The following is a 19,194-nucleotide window of genomic DNA, read 5'->3' as shown; positions in this document are numbered from 1 at the left end:
GAGACATAATAAAAGTGGGTTGAAAGGAACAGTGTATTGAATCCGGCAGAAAAACTTTCAGCCGCAGTTGTTAGAGTGGGTGCTTGCTGCCCTTTGTCCTGAAACTCCTTTCTGAGAGTCAGGAAAGCATTGCAAACCAAAATGAACACAGTGTGCTGCTCGGTGCTTGGCTAAAGAGTGTCAGGAAGGAGACTGTGTTTCAAGTGTTGGGTGGTTTTTAAACGCCAGTCACTCGTAGGTAAGCTGTAACCATAAGCCTTACCTACTGTGCCAGGGTTGATCCTCTGACAGTAGTCCAGCAGACCTTTGCATGATGGGGAGAGCTGTTCCTTATAATCAGGTCTTAGCACCTGATTACTCTGGCTGCAAGATTTTATGAAGCCTTAGGCACTGGGTGTCCCCAAGTCCTTCCTTTGCAGCTCTCTTTCTTCCTCCCTCCTCCCTGCCCTGAGCCATGACTTCCTTCTGCTCTGCCTCATTGCAGAGTGTGACTTCCTTGTATTTCTTTTAGCATTTGGTGATGTCAGAAGCAACGAGGAGTTGCTGCAGTGTTGTCTGAGCTGCTGGGGTGGAAGAGGTAGCAGAGCATGAATCTTTCCCACTCTGCCTCCTCTGATAGGAAATAGGAGATTGACCCATACTGATTCCTCACTAGCAGTTGCTTGGCCCCCACTACTTTCTATAGCTCAAGCAACCAGTTCCCCACCAGTTTCTGTGTGGGGAATTGATTGCTTGACCCATGGCTCCCTCCAGTTTTCCTTGAGGCTTCCTGATCTCCAAAAAACATGACCAAGAAGCCTCAAGGAAAATTGGAGGGAGCCGTGGGTCAAAATGCACCTGCATAGCAACCAGTGGGGAATTGATCACTTGAGCCATGGAAAACAGTAGCCTGGGGGTGGACCAAGTGCCAGTGGCTCTAATTGGGTTTGGGCCCCCTGGTAGGCTGTGGGTATTGGCAGGTACTTGATCAGGGGAACCTCTGATGCCAGTCCTGTAGATGTCAGATGCTCTTTGTGGTTATTGTGGGCAGCAGCTTCCAATATGCCAGGCTTGTGCATAGCAGTGTTATCTTTTTCTGAAAACCAAGTTTTGCAAAATCAGAAGTTCATGTGGTACCAGATGTTCCCTAAGCTCATCTCCTTTAGTTCATGGATGGTCATCTAGAGCTTAGCACGCAGGCAGGAGCTGTCATCCTGGAGGTGGGTGGTGAAGGTACTGCTTTGCTGAAGGTTATAAATAGTCTAACTGCTTACCAATTCTCACAAGACCTTGGTACCCGGGGGAGTTCTGTATGTGTGTATAAGGAGTGTGGTCATTTTGAAGAGGCTGTTTGGGGTTTGGAATCAGGATGGCTTGCCCCCTAAAACAGGGCTACAGGCTGCATGTCTTACAATACACACACCAGTCCTCATTGTCATTCCCTTTCCAGGAACAGAGTGGGGGTGGGACATCTGTTCTGAAGAAGAGAGAGAATTTCAAAAGGCATAGGAGTGTCACCAATGTAATTTTTGTCTTATGTACAAATGGAGAAAGGTTTAGTGGTAATACCTACATCTCCCATGGGAAGAGCTGGAGCTTGAGGTCCAAGGCAGGTCACTGGCACTGGTCTAGAGTTTCACATGCAGCAGACTGAAGTAGTGTAGTCCATTCTGCCATCTTAAGACCATACCACGTTGGATGGGAAGAGATATATTTTAACAATTCCTCACATAAAAAGCTTTCCTGCATTGAGAAAGCTAGCATAGGCACCTCTTTTTCTTGCTGAGCTATTTTTCTCCTTGCAGGCAGTTTTTTAGATTAAACATAGGGAGATTAAAATTATACTTTTTATTGCTCAAGTGGGTCCACTCTGAACACTTCATGCTCTGTTCTCAGTGCCCAAAAGACATATTCAGTTCTCTTCTGGACCGGCACTCACCTCGTCCCTTGTCTTCCCTATTCTCCCTCCCTGCAGAAAGTGCTTTCAGCCGCAGAGTAGAAAGTAAAACTCAAAACAACTTTGAAGAAACAAACAGCAGCTCCCAAAACTCAAGTGGTAAGTACCTTCACTCCCTTGCTAACTGCTCTTTTGCAGTGCCACTCCCCCCATCCCACCCCTCCAAAAAAAGGGTGATGGGCTGAACTGGATTCAGAACACCTGCTTGGCTGTTACCTGGAGTGGGAATGGTGCATGGATGGGTTGGCCCTTAATTCACAAGGAGGGCTCCCAAGGGACAACTAGAAGCCAGGAGTGAGCTGAGCAGCACCTTGGGGACCACTTGGCTCAGCCTTCTCTCAGGATGGTTTACTCTCTCAGTCTGCTCAGAGCTGCGGGAGATGACAACTGGGGCCATTTCCTGTTGCTTCCTCTTGTCACTTTGTGAAAATCTGCTTCCCCTTCCACGTTGTGAATGTATCTCAGCTGCATATGAGCCTTGCCTCTAAACTGGCTAAGACCTGCAGGTTTAGGCAAGAAAGCCTGAGGAGGTGGAATAGAATTTCTGGCAGAGGAAGCCTGCTAGTTAAGCTTTTTGCTCAAAGCACTCTTCCTTCAATGCAGATTTTCCTGACTTGAGTTCCAAAAGTGACATTGGTGAGACAATCAATGTGTCAATTTTATACATTCTTAACTATAACTGGAATCCTATACATTTTGAAATAACTGCATGATTTAACCTGCTTTGGATTGTAACCATTTCAGAATGTAGCACTGGTGGTGGGGAGGGGAGCCCCAGGTGTGAATACTCCTAATTTAAGAACCAAGCTTTCTGCAGACAGAAACTTAGCATGTCAAGGAAAAGGCTATGAGTGATGATTTCTGTTTGCAGGGAGATTTTTGGAATGGGAAGATAGTCACTTGCTCTGCTAATAGAATCAGAGTCAGAAGATACTTCCAGGGTCATCTAGTTCAACCCTTGCACAATGCAGGAAATTCACAAATACCTCCTCACACACACACACACCCAGTGACCCCTGCTCCATGCCCAGAAGATGGCAAAAAACTTCCCCTGGCCAAATTGCCCTGGAAAAAAATTTCTGTCTGGCCCCAAAGTGGTGATCAACATTTCCCTGAGTGTGTAAGAAAAGACCATAAGAACTAAGCACTGATGCAACCCTTCCTGCCCTCCTCATAATCTGCCTAAATTCACAGAATCAGCATTATTGTCAGATGACCATCTAGCCTGTTTAAAAACCTCCAAGGAAGGAGAGCCCACCACCTCCTGAGGAAGTCTGTTCCACTGAGGAACTCTCTGTCAGGAAGTTCTTCCTAAGGTTTAGCCAAAAACCTCTTGACACGTTCCGGCTTGTCTATATCCTTCTTAAATTGTGGTGCCCCAAAAATGAAGACAATACTCTAACTTGGGCAGAGTAAACAAATGCATGCTCTTTGCATGATCTGGACACTATATATCTGTTGATACAGCCCCAAATCACATTGGCCATGTTCCAAAGCAAATCCCAGAAAGGTTGTATGTTCTTATTCCGAAGGTGTAGTTTATCTATGTTTGCAAAATCAACCTGCACAGGTCTTGTGGTATTGGATTGAAGAAATTTGTGTGATGGGTTGATGACATTATGGGGAAAAGAAGCAGTTCAGCTGATCAGTGTACATCCAAATAGTTTTGTGTATACAAATTTTTGATTCCGTACCATGTTGGGATGGGGCAATGGCTTAGTGGATCAGCTGCTTTGTATGTAGAGTGTCCAAGGAATGTCCTTTAAAAGGGCTCATTACAAGTGCTGGAAAAGACCTTTCTCCGCTTGAGACCCCAGGGAGCTGGTGCAGATAATTCTGAACTAGATGTTCTTGGTATAAGAATGCTTCATGTACTTCTCTGCCTTCCCCAAATGATATCATGGAATACCGCTTGGTGGGAGGTAAGGTTCCAGTAATACCAAATAGCTATCTCTGTTTCCCTGCCTATCTGAGTAACAAAATAAGAATGGGAGAAACTGGGTGGGGAAGGAGTTAATGATGTTGTGAAGGGGGGAAGGATTGCTCCTAGGAAGGTTGGGAAATGAGGTGGGGGGCAGTATGTTCAGCCCCCTCTGTGTGTGTGTGTATGAGACAGAGAAAAACCTCTGAAACTGAGCAAGCAACCCATTAATATAGTCTGGCCCATCAATATAGTCTGTTAACAGGTACATGGGGTGGGGGTAGAGAGTGCTTCCTATGAACTGTAGAAATCATCCATTGAGTCCCCGTGGAGACCCTCAGCATGGAAGCAAGGACTCCAGAGAACACAAGCCAGGCACATGAGAGATGATTACTATTCAGATGTATTTAGATAGCTATGTCCCACCCACTCCTCTCGAGTACTCACAGTGACCATGTATTTCCCATCCCCTCTGCAGAAGTTAGAGCTCAGGTGGTACAGTTGCATTTCAAGAGGAATCTATACAAATATTTGAAGATAGCTCTGAGCATTGTTTTTTTAAAAACAATGTTGGCCTTAAAATCAGTTGATTTTTTTTAAAAAAAGATCCTTAGGGTCATCTTCAGATGTTTGTGTGAGTGAGAGGGGGAGACCTGGGCAACCCATCAGAATAGTCTGGCCCAGTACAAGATGGACAAATTGTGCCCTGCAGAACTCGCAGTCTAAATCTTTCTGTCCCATTCTAGATGCTTAGACTTCGTTTCAGCAGGGAAGAGTGGAGGCTTGTGCCCAAGGCTTTCTGGAAAGGAGGGGAATAAAGAATGTGAGTGAGGAAGCGGCACACAGCTTCTAATCGTGACTGTCACATGTGGAATGGTGACACTTTAGTAAAAGAAAGAAGCATTAACAACCAGCTGAAACCATTATTCCAGTGTGGGCGGGTTCTGTGCTCAGCATCCTTTAGGCCTTGGATAGCTCTCTTGGCATGTTGTATGTGTTTCTCATGCAGTGTGGTTTGCGATACAATGTAGATAGGAGATTGTGAGCAGACATGGACTTTTTATTTTACATTTTACTTAGTTTGTGGATTGCTAACTTTCTGTTATGGTGGTGCTTTTTATGTATCAGATTCTGTTTATGTGCGCACATTTGCCTTATCAATTTAAAACAGATCAGGGATTCTGGTTTGAAAAGAAAAATATATTATACAAGACTTGAAGTCTGCTTGCACCTGGTTTAGATAAACTGTCCTCCGTTTGTTCACTTCCATTGAGAGTGTGGGCAATGTGAGTGGATGGATGGGACTCTTCCCAGAGATTAATAATACCAAAGGGGAGCTTTGGCAAAAGGGACTTTGGTTTGGTAGTAGAGCACATGCAGAAGGTTCACTACCCATCTGAGGGGTCTTAATATGTGCTGGAAAGAAAGACCTCTCAGTGTCTGAAACCCTGGAGAACCCTCTGGCAGTCAGAGGAGACAGTCTTGCGCTAAGGGACTAATGGTTTGACTTCTATATAAGGCAGCTTCACATATGGGAAGAAATGACTCTCTAGGAAACATCATAGTATGCAGAAGAGATTTCTTTTTGGGATCTTGCCTGACTTTGCAGGTCTAGGAGGTAGCTAATGTGTGATTCTATCCATTCCTGCCTCTTCTTTTCCTCCCCACAACATAAGCAGGTCTTGAAGGTCTCCATGTTCAAAGCTTTCCCAGCCCTGCATTCCTCCAGGCACACCCTTGTGGCAGTCACTCTGTAATGCAAAACGTTCTCCTTCTGCTTGTGATTGTTATGATGCCCAGCCCAGTCTAGTCTCCAGAAGCTTTAAAGTGGCCACTGGCAGTAAAGCTCAGTTTATAGTGAAATCCTGCAAGTATTATAGGGAACTTACATTAATAGGTATAAAAATGGCCTCTTTTTTCTTCTGTCCTTTCTCCTTTTCTGGTCATTTCCTCTCTAGCTTTAATTGCTTCATGTATACCCTGCCTTTTTCCCCAGTGAGGACCCAAAGCGGTTACATTGTTCTCTCCTCCTCCACACAGCAGCCCTGTGAGGTATGCTAACTGGAGCATGTGTGTCAACCAAAAAACTTCCGTGGCAGAATGGGGGTTTGGATCTGGTCTCTCAGATCCTAGTCTGACACTGGAACCACTTCAGTACATCACCAGCTGGTGCTAGATAAGCCCTTTGTGCTAATCATGCTGTACAGACCCCCCTCCCATCCTGTGACCATTTATTGGACTGCCGCAGAAGCAAGAGCTGAAGTTGGGAGAGGTGGTGCAATTAAATTTCTAGATGGATCCTTGCAAGTATTTGAAGATGGCCTTAAGCATCTTTTTTTAAAAAAAACAAACAGTGGCTACTTTCAAATCAATTACAGTGGAATAAATTTTTCACATTAATATGCAGCCTCCAAAAAGAAAAGCAACCAGTTCTATAAAATAGAGTTGGTTTCAGAGGGCGATGAGTGAGGGCTTGTTTCAGTGGGCAGAGCACATGCTTTGCATGCAGATGATGCCAGGTTCAATCCCCACCATCTCCAATTAAAGGATGTTTTGGGAGATGCCTTTCTTTGTCCAGGACCTTGAAGAGCTGCTGCCTCTAACCAATAAGGCAGCTTGATATCCAGGAGGAACCCATGGTTCAGGAGTAGAAGTTCCCAGGTTCAATCCTGGGCATCTCCTGTCAAAGGATCTTTGGTGTTTGGAAAGCCCGAGATTCTGGAGAGCTACTGCCAGTCAGAAGAGATGATACTAAGTTAGATGGACTAATGGTTAAACTTGGTATAAGGCAGTCCTCATAATTCTAGGAGATTTAAAAGGGTAGCAGATGACCCTTTTGTCATCATCCTCAGGAACTGGTTTTGCAACCCACACGTCAGTGAGAAGATGAGCAGGTCCAGAGCTGTGGTGGATGGATGGCGCAGGCTCTCTCTCAGTCTCAATATCTGAATCTCTTTCTTTCTTTCAGAAACCGCAAGTCCCCTGGTTTCAAATCCTTTCCCGCTTTTGCAAAGTAAGTGCAATGGATGCGTGTGGTGCTACACTTAGGTGGCTCTTTCCATCCAGTTTCCCTCAAACTTGACCCAGCTAACTTTTCTCGGTTAACTGTTTTCCTGCTCCACATTTATGCAATGAGCAGGAGCAGTGCAAATAGGAAAAGGAAAAACTCCCCTCCGGGTACTTTTGGTGTTGATCTGCAGTGCCCTCCCCAAGCCCCTTTCATATATAGCATCACCATTTCCCATTTCCAGTCTTATCCATTTGAATGATTTATATCCAGCTTCTTCAGAATTTGTTTGAGAAGGCTAACAAACAAAAACAAAAATGTACATTTAAAACAATACAGAGTGCAATGGTTTTAAAAAGAAGAACTCCCTCTCCAACCCTACAGGCATCTCATAGACATTAAAACCAGCAGTCCATTGATAAGATCAGTAGCATAAAACAAACCTAGGCATAAACACAGGCTACAAAAACATCCTCTAGAAAGCTCCAGCAGGTGAAGCGTGTGGCCAGACTAAAACAACATAGTGGTGGAATAAAAGCATAGATAAAGGCCTGTGTGCCTAATAGGTGCCAGGCAGACCTCAAGAGGAGGGCATCCTACAGATAGGAAGTTGCCCCTGAGAATGTCCTGTCTCTAATCATGACCTGCCTCATTTTCATGACATGGAGAGCAGAGCTTGAGATTAAATCTTTATAAAGAACAGTTGTTTACTTATTTATTACGTTAGATTTATATCCTGCCCATTCTACAAAGACTCAAGGCAGCCAACAACATAAGATAACAATATTAAAACAGTAAAACAAACAAACAATTAAAATCACCATGGTGCTACTTCATCTATTCAGGCAAGATCTTATAATGTTTTCCTTTCTCCAAAGCGGCCAGATCCTAGGCTGGTGGTACTGATAGCTCCAGGTGAGGTGGCAGCCTCAATCCTAATGCATTGCCAATTTCTGTGTTGATGATCATATGAAGTTCTTCTCAGGTGTTTGTAGAATCATCATTGTAGCCCTCCAAGGCAGGCCAGTGTAATAGAACCCCATATGCAGAATGACTGGACAGAAGGATGGATAAGACAGAAAGAGCAGTTTGCTGGAGGCCACCTAATGAGTCTGACAGAGGCACAAGTCAAACTAGGGGTTTTCTAATTGCATACTTTGATGTTTGGTCCTTGTATTCACACCTGCTGTTTACTGAAAATATGTTATAACTGCCAGATTTAAAAACAGTTTATGCCAGTTGAAACCTGCAGTGCAGCAAAACTCCTGATAAGGCAGCAGTTAGAAGTAGGAAGCTGTGAATGGACTATGACAAAAGCCTCTGAATCCTGGTTTCAGCAATAAAATTTCCTTTGGGAGGGATGTCCTCAGGCCTTTTTCTACATGGCCCTGGCCTGTAGTTCTCATGTGGCGTTCACAGACCTTTCTGAACAGGATCTGAACATATGGAGTTCATGGGGGAGCAGGTGCTCATTTAGGTATCTGCTCAGGGTTTTGAACATTAAAACCAGCATTTTAAATTGGGCCCAGAAACCAACTGGAAGCTAATAGCATTCATTTAAAATCAGCATAGTATATGAACCTATGAAGCTCTTTAAGAGACCTGGATCAATATGCTGACTAGCAGCTCCCCTCCAACTCTCAGGAAGCAAAAAACCATGCTGTTGGAAATCTTTCTACTGGAGAGGCTGGGCCCAGGGACTGAATCTGGGCCATTCTGAATGCAAAACATATGCCCTGTGACTGCCTTATATAATTGGTCCATCTAGCTCAGCATTGTTTCCTCTGACTCTTGAGGGTTGTTAAGGCTTTGTTTCAGTCAGCTGATGGCCATGATCAAACGAGGTGTGTGCATATGCCGCCATGTGCTTCACCCCCATTAATGCATCCTCTGGTTTTAAAAGTAGCATATGAGGGAAGTTGTCATGCATGGTGCCATAATGCACAGATGCAATTGCTTGTGCATGTGTGAAGTTTTTGTGTTTGCCTAAATCTGTGGACCGATTTCTAGCTAACATGAAACATCTTCCAACTGCATGGGAACTGTGGCTGGGAAAATGTTTCAATAACTTCACTGCAATGGAGGGGATGATGGCATGGGTCTTCTCCTTCCAGCATGGTGCCAGTTCTGTGGGAAAGGCCTAGTCACAGGAAAAGTGGCTGCCACATGGATGGGAGAATGTTGAAATGGCACCATTGGGGCCCATGAGCTTGGATTGGTTGAGACACATTTTTAAATGAGCAGCATCTCTCCCAGTTGCTTAGTTTTCATAGATGTAACCTCCAACTTCTGCCAGGCATTCTTGTGTATTAAAGGCATAGGAGATGTGTGGATGTTTGTGAGCGGCGGAAGTAGGAAACCAAAGGTCATGGGCAGGGAGGGACTGGGATTGAAAAAGAAATGCGGAACATCAGTGCATATGTATAGGCTGTGAAGAATTTTTAACATGTGGGTATGCTGAATACTGAAGGCAATAGGAAACCCGTGCAGGGAACTGAGGAGGGGGCCGACCTGGGCTTCAGTGAGAGGAGAGCAGCTGGCAACCCGGGGCACCAATTTTCTCATGTTTTTTGTCCCCCTGGAAATTGGCATCTGCTGGTTTTTGCAAGCTGCCAACTTCGAAGTGTGAACTTTGGGGTGCAAACTTTGTATATGCATGACCAAGTGGAAGTTGTTAGTTGTCTAAGTGGGCTTTGGGAAGCAAAACAGATTCCAACCCTGGAATCTCAAATTGAGAAAGCATTTATGAAGAACAATGCTAAGCAGAATTTCACAGGTGATTGGAGCTGCTCTTGAAAGATGAGCAAGACAAGGGAGGGGCAGGACAGTCATGCTGCTAGTGGTGGTGGAGGCAGAAAGAGAACTTGGGAGTTGGGACATCTCATCATACAGATGTGAAACTAGTTCTCATTGAGGCAGCCAGCCTGTGTATGGTGGTGCGGGTGGAAGGTGCCAGCAATCGCTGCTGACTTATGGCAGCCTTGTAGGGTTTTCAAGGCAAGAGACTAACAGAGGTGGTTTGCCATTGCTTGCCTTTGCATCGCAACCCTAGACTTCCAAATACTAACCTGCTTAGTTTCTGAGATTTGAAGAGATTGGGCTAGCCTGGGCTATCCAGGTCAGGGCACCCTATGTATAGGCTGTATACCAATTCAGCAGGAAGTTGGGAATCATATGAATGAACATTCTTCTGAACTTCTTTTTTAAAAGCTTACCTGCACACAGGCAGTTAGCATGAGAGAGAAGAGCCTAATGTTCTACCTGATGTTCCAGGTTTCTGTGTGATATTTCCTCCCCATGAAGGACCATTCAGTCATGTGAACCCCCAACTAAAGTCTGGAAGGGGAAAGCCTTTAAAAAAAACCTCCGAATGCTTCATAATCATTACCACGTAGTTGGTTCTTCTCATTGTTACAGCCAACTAGGTTCAGGATATTATCCCCATCCTGTAGGTGGGGCAGGTGTGGGGGCAGTACAGAGGTTGCAAAGGAGCGGCTTGCCAAAAGCTGCCTTCCAGAGTTCATGGCAGATAAGATTCTAACCGGGGGCTTCTGAGGTTGAAGGTCTATTGCTCTGCTACACCAGCTCAGACACAGTTATCCTCTCTCATAGAACCTAGACCATGGTGCCAAGGGTTAGGTTTTGAGCCCCAGAATTGTCTCCAGAGGGTACAACTAGACAACAAGGTGTCCCTGGGGATGCCACAGCCATCTAATCTCCAGATTTCTGTTGCTTTAAAAATGCCATAGAGGGGCCTGATCTTGCTTGGGACTGCAGTGCAGGGGAGGGGATCCTGTTCCTCTCCTGCAATATTTTTCAAGACACCAAACCTCTTGAGCATTTGAGCTCTTGAGAAACAGGAGGGGAGACAGGAAGCCCCTCCTTCCTACACCATGATCCCATGCAGGAGTGGGCTCCCATGGCATTTTTAAAGCAACAAATCCTAAGATAAAATGGCTGTGGCATCCCTAGGTTATCCCCAGGGACACAGTGTCCCCTATTTGTACCCTGAAAAGATCTCTTGGGGCCCAGCACTCCCTCTCCCTTTCATGACCCTCATGGTGATTGAGCCTCTAAAGCACATGGACTGCTGTGATGAGTGCACTGTGTGTGGTCCGCACAATGTACACTGCACCAGTACATCCTGATCGCTGGGGATGCAACCTTCTTACCAGGTAGAAGTGGAGAAGGATGCTAGAAACCTACAAAGAGGAGGTGCATTTGCTCAGAACTGCTGCCTAGAGATGAACTATGTTCTCTGCTAAAATCCATGACAGATCTTCCTGTGGATCTTCACTGTGCTGATAGCAGCTGAGCAAGGAAAACTGCAGATTCTCTATTTATGTTGCTCCTGTGCTGCATGCTGGACTCCTTAAACAGAACACAGCATATTGTGTTCATTTGAGGTTCCTTTAGGGCTGAAGCTAATTAGGATGGAGTGTATTGCAGAGCCACAATGAAATTGGTATTCCGGATGGCATTGTGAGGCAGTCACACAATGAAACCATTGTATGATATACCCCATGCTGGACTCCAAAGGTATCAGTCCCATTCACATTTTCTGTCAGTGTGTGAGGAGTGAATTTCTAGCCACTTCTTTGTGAGGGTGGTAGTTCACCTGCATGATCTGTTGCAGCCGCTGTGTAAGTTAGGGCCTGCATAACAAATGGGAGGGCTGACACTAAGAGACAGAGAGGACTCCTTCAGGTCACCATGTGAACTTGTGGCAGAAGGACAACTTGAATGGAGGACCTCCAGGATCACAGCTCATAGCTTCTGTGCTATGCCAGGCAAACACAAGCCTGCCGTTCATGTTGAACCCTCTCTTAAGCTATTTATTTTTATTTAAAACACTTATTAGCGGACTTTCTCCCTTGCAGAACTCCAGGCAGCTCATAATATAAATAAAACATTTTTAAACAAAACACAATAAAAACAACTATTATAAAACCAATAAAAACCACAGTTTAAAAACTCCAATTAATAATAAAAATAATAATAAAAGCTAAATCTACCAAATGGCCCTCAGAAGATAGAAAATGAGGGACCAGGGTCACCTCTTTGGGGAGGTTGTTTCATAATTGTGGGGTGCCATGGAAAAGGCTCTCTCTTGTGGGACAGTCAGGAGGGCGTCTCTTTTGCGATCTTAGTTCCTAGGCAGGAACCAATGGGAGAAGATAGTCCTTCAGATAGCCCACTTTCGAGTCACATAGGACTTTAAAAGACAAAACCAACACCCTGAATTGGCCTTGGGAGCAGATCAGTAGCCAGTGTAACTGCTGTAGTATTGGGGACTTGTGTTCCTAATGGCTGAGCCCAACCAGCAGTCTAGCCAGAATAATTCTGTACTAGCTGCAGCTTCCAAACACTCAGGAATGGACACAGTTAACGCACCAGCTGGAAGTGGATAAACACACTCTGAGCCACAGCAGCGACTTTGTTTTTCTAAGGTGACCGTGACCACTATGTCAAGCAGTACCTGGCTTTTCAAGCAGAGTATAACTCCAGCCATCCACATAGTGGTGACATTGCAGCCCATATCTCCTGATGGCCTCTCCCTACTCTCTCCTACTAAATATCATGGGGGATAAAATGGGACCCTATGGAACTCTATGGCACTCTACAAGCTGATGGCTATGGGGCAGAGACCAACTCACCAGATAGGAGTCGAACCACTGTAATATGATACCCCTTGGTCCAAGAGGTGGCTCAGTAGAATACTATGGGTAATAGTATCAAAGGCCATTGTGAGATCCAACATAACTACCAGGGTCACATCCCCCTTTTTTAGTTCTTGATAGAGGTGATAACTAAGGTGACCAAAGCAAGTCTTTGTTCCAAATCCTGACCAATGGGTCCAGACTGAAATGGGTCCAGAAAAAGTCTTTTCCAAGAACACCAGGAGCAGAGAGGCCACAACTCACTCTAGCACCTTGCCTAAGAATGGAAGATCGGAAGTTTTCTAACATAGTAGGGCTCAAGGACAGTTTTTTTAGGTCTAAATACTGCCTCCTTGAGCATGAGCAGCACAGCTCCTGCTCTTAAGGAAGCATTTTCCACTCCCCTTAGCCACTCAATATGTCCCCTCATCAGCCAGGAAGGGCAAGTGTCCAGGTGGTAGATCTCACCTGTCCTATGATTTTGTCCACATCCTTGGGATCCACAAGCTGAAAAGTATTCATATAAGTCGAACAAGCAGGGGATATCATCTGGAAATGCATCCACACCAGCATTGAAACCAAAACTGAAGGATTTTGTCCACAGAGTAAGTGGCAAATCGATCACAGCGGGCCATTATATGGTTAGAGTCCAAATCCTTCAGGCTATGATGTAAAAGGCCCTGAACCACACAAAACAGCTCAGCTTGGAGGACTATGTGCAGATACAATGGTGGCGTAGAATACTGCCTCTTCGTTGCCACAGAATATGCTCTAATATGGGCTCTATGCTACATTTGATGAGTCTCGTTCTAAGTTTTCTGCCAGTGGCGCTCTAGCCGTTGTCCCTCCCGTTTCACGGCCATCAACTCCCCAGTGAACCAGGGAGATTGCTTGGCTCTGTCGGGGGGGAGAAGGCGCTTAGGGGCGATTGTGTCAACAGCCCGAGCCATCTCCCTATTCCAGAGAGCGGTCAGAGCCTCGACAGAATCGTCAGCAACCGAGGTGGGAAAATCCCCAAGCGCCGACAGGAACCCATCAGGATCCATCAGGCGCCTGGGGCAGACCATCTTAATGGGTCCAGCACCCCTGCGGAGGAAAGAGGAAGCAGTAAGTCTGATCTCTATCAGGTAATGATCTGTCCACGAAAAGGGAGTAAGCTTTAACTCCTCCAGAATACACTTCCCAGTTGTGTGTCCTGCTAAATGTATGGGGCCAGTAGTCACTTGGGAGAGGCCCATGGTCGTCATGGAGGTCATGAAATCTTGTGCTACTCTTGACACCCTGGCCTTCACATAGATAGATGTTAGTCACCCAGCACCACCAGTCTTGGGGTCTTCACCAGCACATCTGAGACCAGATCAGTGAGTTGAGGAAAAAAGATGGCTGGGCAGCGGGGTGAATGGTACACCAACAGAATCCTTACCCTGTCCTGGCCACCCACCTTCAGGAGTTGCTGGATGAGGCACCTTGATAGATGGATGGAATCACAGTAGACTGTAACCCCATTCCCTTGGCCTGGCCTACTGCCGTACAGAGAAACCTGGAGTACAGAGCTGGGTCTGAGTTAACACCCCGAGCCCCAGCTACCCAGGTCTCCGAAATACATGCCAGACCAGCTTGCTCATCCAAGATTTAATCCTAAATGGTGGTAGTTTTTCCACTCAGTGCCTTGGCATTCAGCAGCAGGGTCTTAAGGTCAAGGGGCCCAGCCTCAGCACAACCAAGTCTCCATTGGCTGTGAGGCAGAATTGAAGGAGCTGGGGCCAAACAATGGCCAGGCTTCCTTTTCCTATAAGGCCCAGTCTGTATCCCACCACCATACCTCCCTCCACCCAAGATCAGGGGAATAGCAGTCCCTTCCCTGAGGCACATACCTACTCAAAAGCTCCCCAATAAGGAGTCAATGGAAGATTAGGATTCCCACCCAACACCCAGCTCACAGGCCTTTTAGCTCTCCAGTAGATCTAGCTCTGCCAACAAGGATACAGGCCCTCTTTCTCATGTCTCCATCAAAGAGGTGACCCCTCCCCCCTTCAGAGTTGCCTCTTTGGCAGCCCTGCAAGAGTCCATGTATTATGGAGACCTGGCAAGCTGGGGCTCAGGGTATTAACTCAGACCCAGCTGTGTACTCCAGGTTTCTCTGTCCTGCAGAGCTTGAACTGCAAGATTCTTTGGACTTTGTGGGCAAGCTGTACCCTGGCAGAGTCTAACTCTCCTATTCTCGCTTCCCTCTTTCAGAACCGTATACTTGTGGGGCCTGCGGGATCCAGTTCCAGTTCTACAACAATCTCCTGGAACACATGCAATCCCATGCTGGTAAGCCTCTTCAATTGCTCTGTAAAGCCACAAAGATTAGCTCAGGTTCAGTGGTGCTTTCTTATCCAGCAGATGTTTCCTTCTCTTGGGAGTGCTTGGGGAACAGTTCCCCAGAACATGTAGCAAACAGCCTGAGACTTAAAATCTGTGTAGAAAGTTCTATGGCAAGATTTGGGTGTTTCCCCTGCAAAATCAGGTCTCATTTTCTGTTTGTGCGGCAGCCAGAAATACTGTATTAGGAGACACATCTAGTTTTTTTAATGACCACAAATGGAAGAAGGACCTTGAGAAGAGCTGGCTGGATAGGTCCCCACGGTCCATCTTTGCCCAGCAGATGCTTCCAGCGGGAAGTCCACAAGCTGGGCTTGCAGACGGTTTGTCCTCTTCATCTAAGTACGAGGAAAAGGGTGGCTGTTTGCTGGTGGACTAGCTAGGTGTAGTCAGTAATGAGAGAGCAACAGGCAGAGTCAAGTATGAGCTATTGGAGAAGTAAAACGAAACAATGAATAAGGTCACTGGACTCCTGTTGCTTTTCCATTCTCCCCCTGCATCTCTCCTTGCTTTCTACATAAATGTAGACTTGGTAAGGGCAGGCAATTTGGATGCAGGGTCAGCGGGAGTTAATAGGGATTAGATAAGGAATGGAATCATTCTGCAAAGGCAACTTCAGTGGATGTGAGGAGACATAATGGAGGAAGTGTCCCCTTCTGTACACTTTAGGCTTTTGGATGCACATTTTTTGTCTTGTGTTAGCATGCCACATATCATTTGCCTCTGAAGGGCCAGTATGGGGTATTGATTAAGAGAGTCAGATTAGTATCCGGGAGACCCAGGTTGTAATCCCCACTCATGCCATGGAAACTTGCTGGGTGACCTTGAGCCAGTCATACTCTCTGTCAGCCTAACCTATATCACAGGATTGTTGTGAGCATAAAATGGAGGAGAAGATAATTATATAAGCTGCTTTGGGTCTCCTCTGGGGAGAAAGGCAGAGTACAAATGAATTAAATAAGCGTGCAAGCAAACAAGTTATGCCTGGCTCTTTGCATCATTGGTGCTAGTGGTGGAAGCCTTGAGGATGAGGGCAGAGTCCAGCTAGGTCTGAGATCTTCTCCTAGAGGCATTCTTGGGCACTGCTGGATAATTAAGACAGCACCAAGCAGAGATCTGTGTGAGAACAAGGAATTAGAAGGCAGATTGGAGCAGTAAGAATTACGCCATACACAGGATATGACTCTTGAGTGTCACTGGTGGAAGTACTTTGTTCTGGTCTAATTATATTGCTACAGGGTCATTTTGGCAGATTATCACTAATGTTACACAAATGACTGGCTAGACAGAAGTTGATTTAAGGAATCTGGAGCAAAACAGAAAATGTGTGCTCAGTCCCACTTCTGCTGAGTTTTGAGAACCCAGATTTACAGCCTGGAGGATAAAAGATGAAACTGAAACTCATTGATCATATTAACTGTTCCTGGTTTGCCACGTGATGCTGCCTCATGCAAGTGTGGGTGTGGATTCCATTCATCAGAGGAGTTATCCATAGGACATTGTCCTGGGGGCCAGCAGCAAGCCTTAGCTAAACTGTCACAAATAACAGCATCTGTTTGTGGGGGCAGTATAAAGTCTAAAGAAGGGATGTTGGGCTATTATTTGTAAACTTTAGCTGAGCATTATCTCAGCTAATGTTGAGAAGAGACAGTGGTGCTTCTGTTTCTGAGGACATAATACTATTCCAGACTCTATTGGGTAAGTGACCAGAAGAACTTTGAGTCTTTTTTTTAAGTGTTTGGTTTAAAAAAAAAAAGTTTACATTGGAGATTCTCTGGTCTCTTTTGTTGTGCCCTACAGCTGACAATGAGAATAGCCTCGCCTCCAACCACCCCAGGTCACCTCCGGCAGTGGTGGAAGAAAAGTGGAAGCCACACCTCCAAAGAAACAATGCTAACAACAGTATGTACCTATGAGCATCATGTATTATAGTGCTTCAGAGTAGGATCTGCAGTGGGGGTGGGGGGTGGGGTGGGAGGGCAGGGACTTTCTTCATGCAAAGCATGAGCTCTGCCACTGAACATCAGCTCTTCTCAGCCCTAAGCGTTGAGGCCACATTATTGGGAAAGTTTGTGGGACCAAGTACCCACTCAGCACCAGCACATAGTCAAGACTATGCCAGAACTAGTCCCTACTTAGAAGCTCAAGGACACCTGTTGTCTTCTTGCTGTGCAGTAAGTCCCTTGTGTGAGGCAGTGCAGGCTGTTTTGTAATTGCCCTGCTGCAGAGTTTCACCTCCTGTAGCTAAAGATGTTTCCTCCCCAATTTCCTTCAGCCTCAGCTAGCAGCTCATTGACAAACAGTGCGATCCCGGAAAAGGAGCGGCAGAACATCGCAGAGAGGCTGCTGCGGGTGATGTGTGCAGACCTGGGGACACTGAGCGTTGTGAGCGGCAAGGAGTTCATCAAGCTGGCTCAAACCCTTGTTGACAGCGGTGCCCGCTATGGCGCATTCTCCGTCACAGAGATCCTGGGCAACTTCAACACGCTGGCTCTGAAGCATTTGCCTCGGATGTACAACCAGGTGAAGGTGAAGGTGACTTGTGCCCTGGGCAGCAATGCTTGCTCTGGTATAGGTGTCACGTGTCACTCACAGAGTGTTGGCCCTGACTCATGCTACATCCTGACTGCTTACCAGGCAGAAGGCAATAGCATCAAGAGCTATGTATTGGGGATCAAGGGGGTGGATATTCGAGATAATGGGGACTTGGTCCACCATTGGGTGCAGAACGTGCTGTCTGAGTTCGTGATGTCTGAGATCAGAACAGTGTATGTCACAGACTGCAAGGTGAGTTCCTCCGCTTTCTCCAAGGCAGGTATGTGCCTGCGTTGCTCGGCATGTGCCTTGAACTCAGTTGTGCAGAGTGTGCTGAACAAGCGGACTCTTCAGGCTCGCAACATGCACGAAGTCATTGAGCTGCTGAACGTCTGTGAGGATCTGGCAGGTTCAACAGGGATCTCTAAGGAGACTTTTGGCTCCCTTGAGGAGACATCACCCCCGCCCTGCTGGAATTCTGTGACGGACTCCCTCCTCCTTGTCCACGAACGCTATGAGCAGATTTGCGAGTTTTACAGCAGAGCCAAGAAGATGAACCTCATCCAGAACCTTAACAAGCACTTGCTCAGTAACCTGGCTGCCATTTTGGCTCCGGTGAAGCAAGCGGTCATCGAACTGAGCAATGAGAGCCGGCCCACCTTACAGCTGGTGTTGCCCACCTATGTGAAGTTGGAGAAGCTCTTCACTTCCAAAGCCAATGATGCAGGCATCGTCAGCAAACTGTGCCATCTCTTTCTGGAAGCATTGAAGGAGAACTTCAAAGTCCACTCGGCACACAAGGTTGCCATGATTCTGGATCCACAGCAGAAGCTGCGCCCAGTCCCACCATATCAGCACGAGGAGATCATTGGCAAGGTCTGTGAACTGATCAATGAAGTCAAAGAGTCTTGGGCAGAGGAGCCAGAGTTTGAGCCTTCGACCAAAAAACCACGGACCTCAAGTGAAAGCTCACCAACTCAGGAAGATGACCGGTCGGGCAAAAATGAAGTCTATGACTACCTACAGGAGCCCCTCTTCCAAGCCACGCCCGATCTCTTTCAGTACTGGTCCTGCGTTACTCAGAAGCATACAAAACTAGCCAAGTTGGCCTTTTGGCTCCTAGCAGTGCCCGCTGTTGGTGCCAGAAGCAATTGTGTAAATATGTGCGAGCAGGCCCTCTTGATCAAGAGGAGACGGCTGCTCAGTCCAGAGGATATGAACAAGCTCATGTTCTTGAAGTCTAACATGCTTTAAAACTCAGTGGGAGGGAAAGGGGAGTGAGGGAGATGGGGGAAAGTTGTCCTCCGACACGACCCTCTACACATACAAAAACACTGTTCCAAACAAAGAATCCAATTTAAGTTCTAAACACTGTGGACCTCATTTCGGATTGCCCTGGGAAACAAAATTGCTTTTTATATATATATATATTTAATGTGTGTATAAAAAGCTAGGTTGGAAAGGAATGCCGGGTGTGTGCCAGAGCCACACCTCTGCTAAGAACACACTCCTTCCTTGAGAGAGTGAGTGTGTGTGTGCTTGTGTGTGTGTGTGTGAACTTGATAAACATACTTACACTGGGGAGGGGGGCAGACCAATTGGATGCTTACACTCTGACGTCTTCAGGCAGCTGAGTTCTAGTGACTTGAATTGTTGTTGGTTTTTCTTTTTCTCCTTCTCTGCTGTTGTTTCACTCCCCCCTCCCAACCATCTCATGGGCCCTCCTGCCATGGAGAATGACACTTGCTTTCCCAGATCCCCACTAGAC

At 46.3% G+C, this 19,194-nt stretch overlaps 1 protein-coding gene across 17 annotated transcripts in view; it reads left to right on the top strand.

Moving 5' to 3' along the window:
* The window catches only part of ZNF618 (zinc finger protein 618), a 140,368-nt gene extending 121,573 nt beyond the window's left edge, over positions 1–18,795 (top strand). For 10 of the 17 annotated variants that reach the window (XM_060251517.1, XM_060251511.1, XM_060251515.1 and 7 more), the window contains 6 exons: positions 1,955–2,035; positions 6,826–6,870; positions 13,488–13,631; positions 14,763–14,840; positions 16,692–16,793; positions 17,167–18,795. In XM_060251517.1, the coding sequence (XP_060107500.1) occupies positions 1,955–2,035; positions 6,826–6,870; positions 13,488–13,631; positions 14,763–14,840; positions 16,692–16,793; positions 17,167–18,680 (1,964 nt within the window). In that variant the 3' untranslated portion in view covers positions 18,681–18,795. The remainder of the gene's footprint in view (positions 1–1,954; positions 2,036–6,825; positions 6,871–13,487; positions 13,632–14,762; positions 14,841–16,691; positions 16,794–17,166) is intronic. The other 7 variants (XM_060251512.1, XM_060251516.1, XM_060251514.1 and 4 more) reach the window with 3 other exon arrangements.
* The last annotated feature ends 399 nt before the right edge of the window (positions 18,796–19,194 follow it).

This window comes from Heteronotia binoei, chromosome 12, assembly GCF_032191835.1.
Source record: "Heteronotia binoei isolate CCM8104 ecotype False Entrance Well chromosome 12, APGP_CSIRO_Hbin_v1, whole genome shotgun sequence".
Classification (NCBI taxonomy): domain Eukaryota; kingdom Metazoa; phylum Chordata; class Lepidosauria; order Squamata; family Gekkonidae; genus Heteronotia; species Heteronotia binoei.
This window is presented reverse-complemented; position numbering and strand designations above follow the sequence as displayed.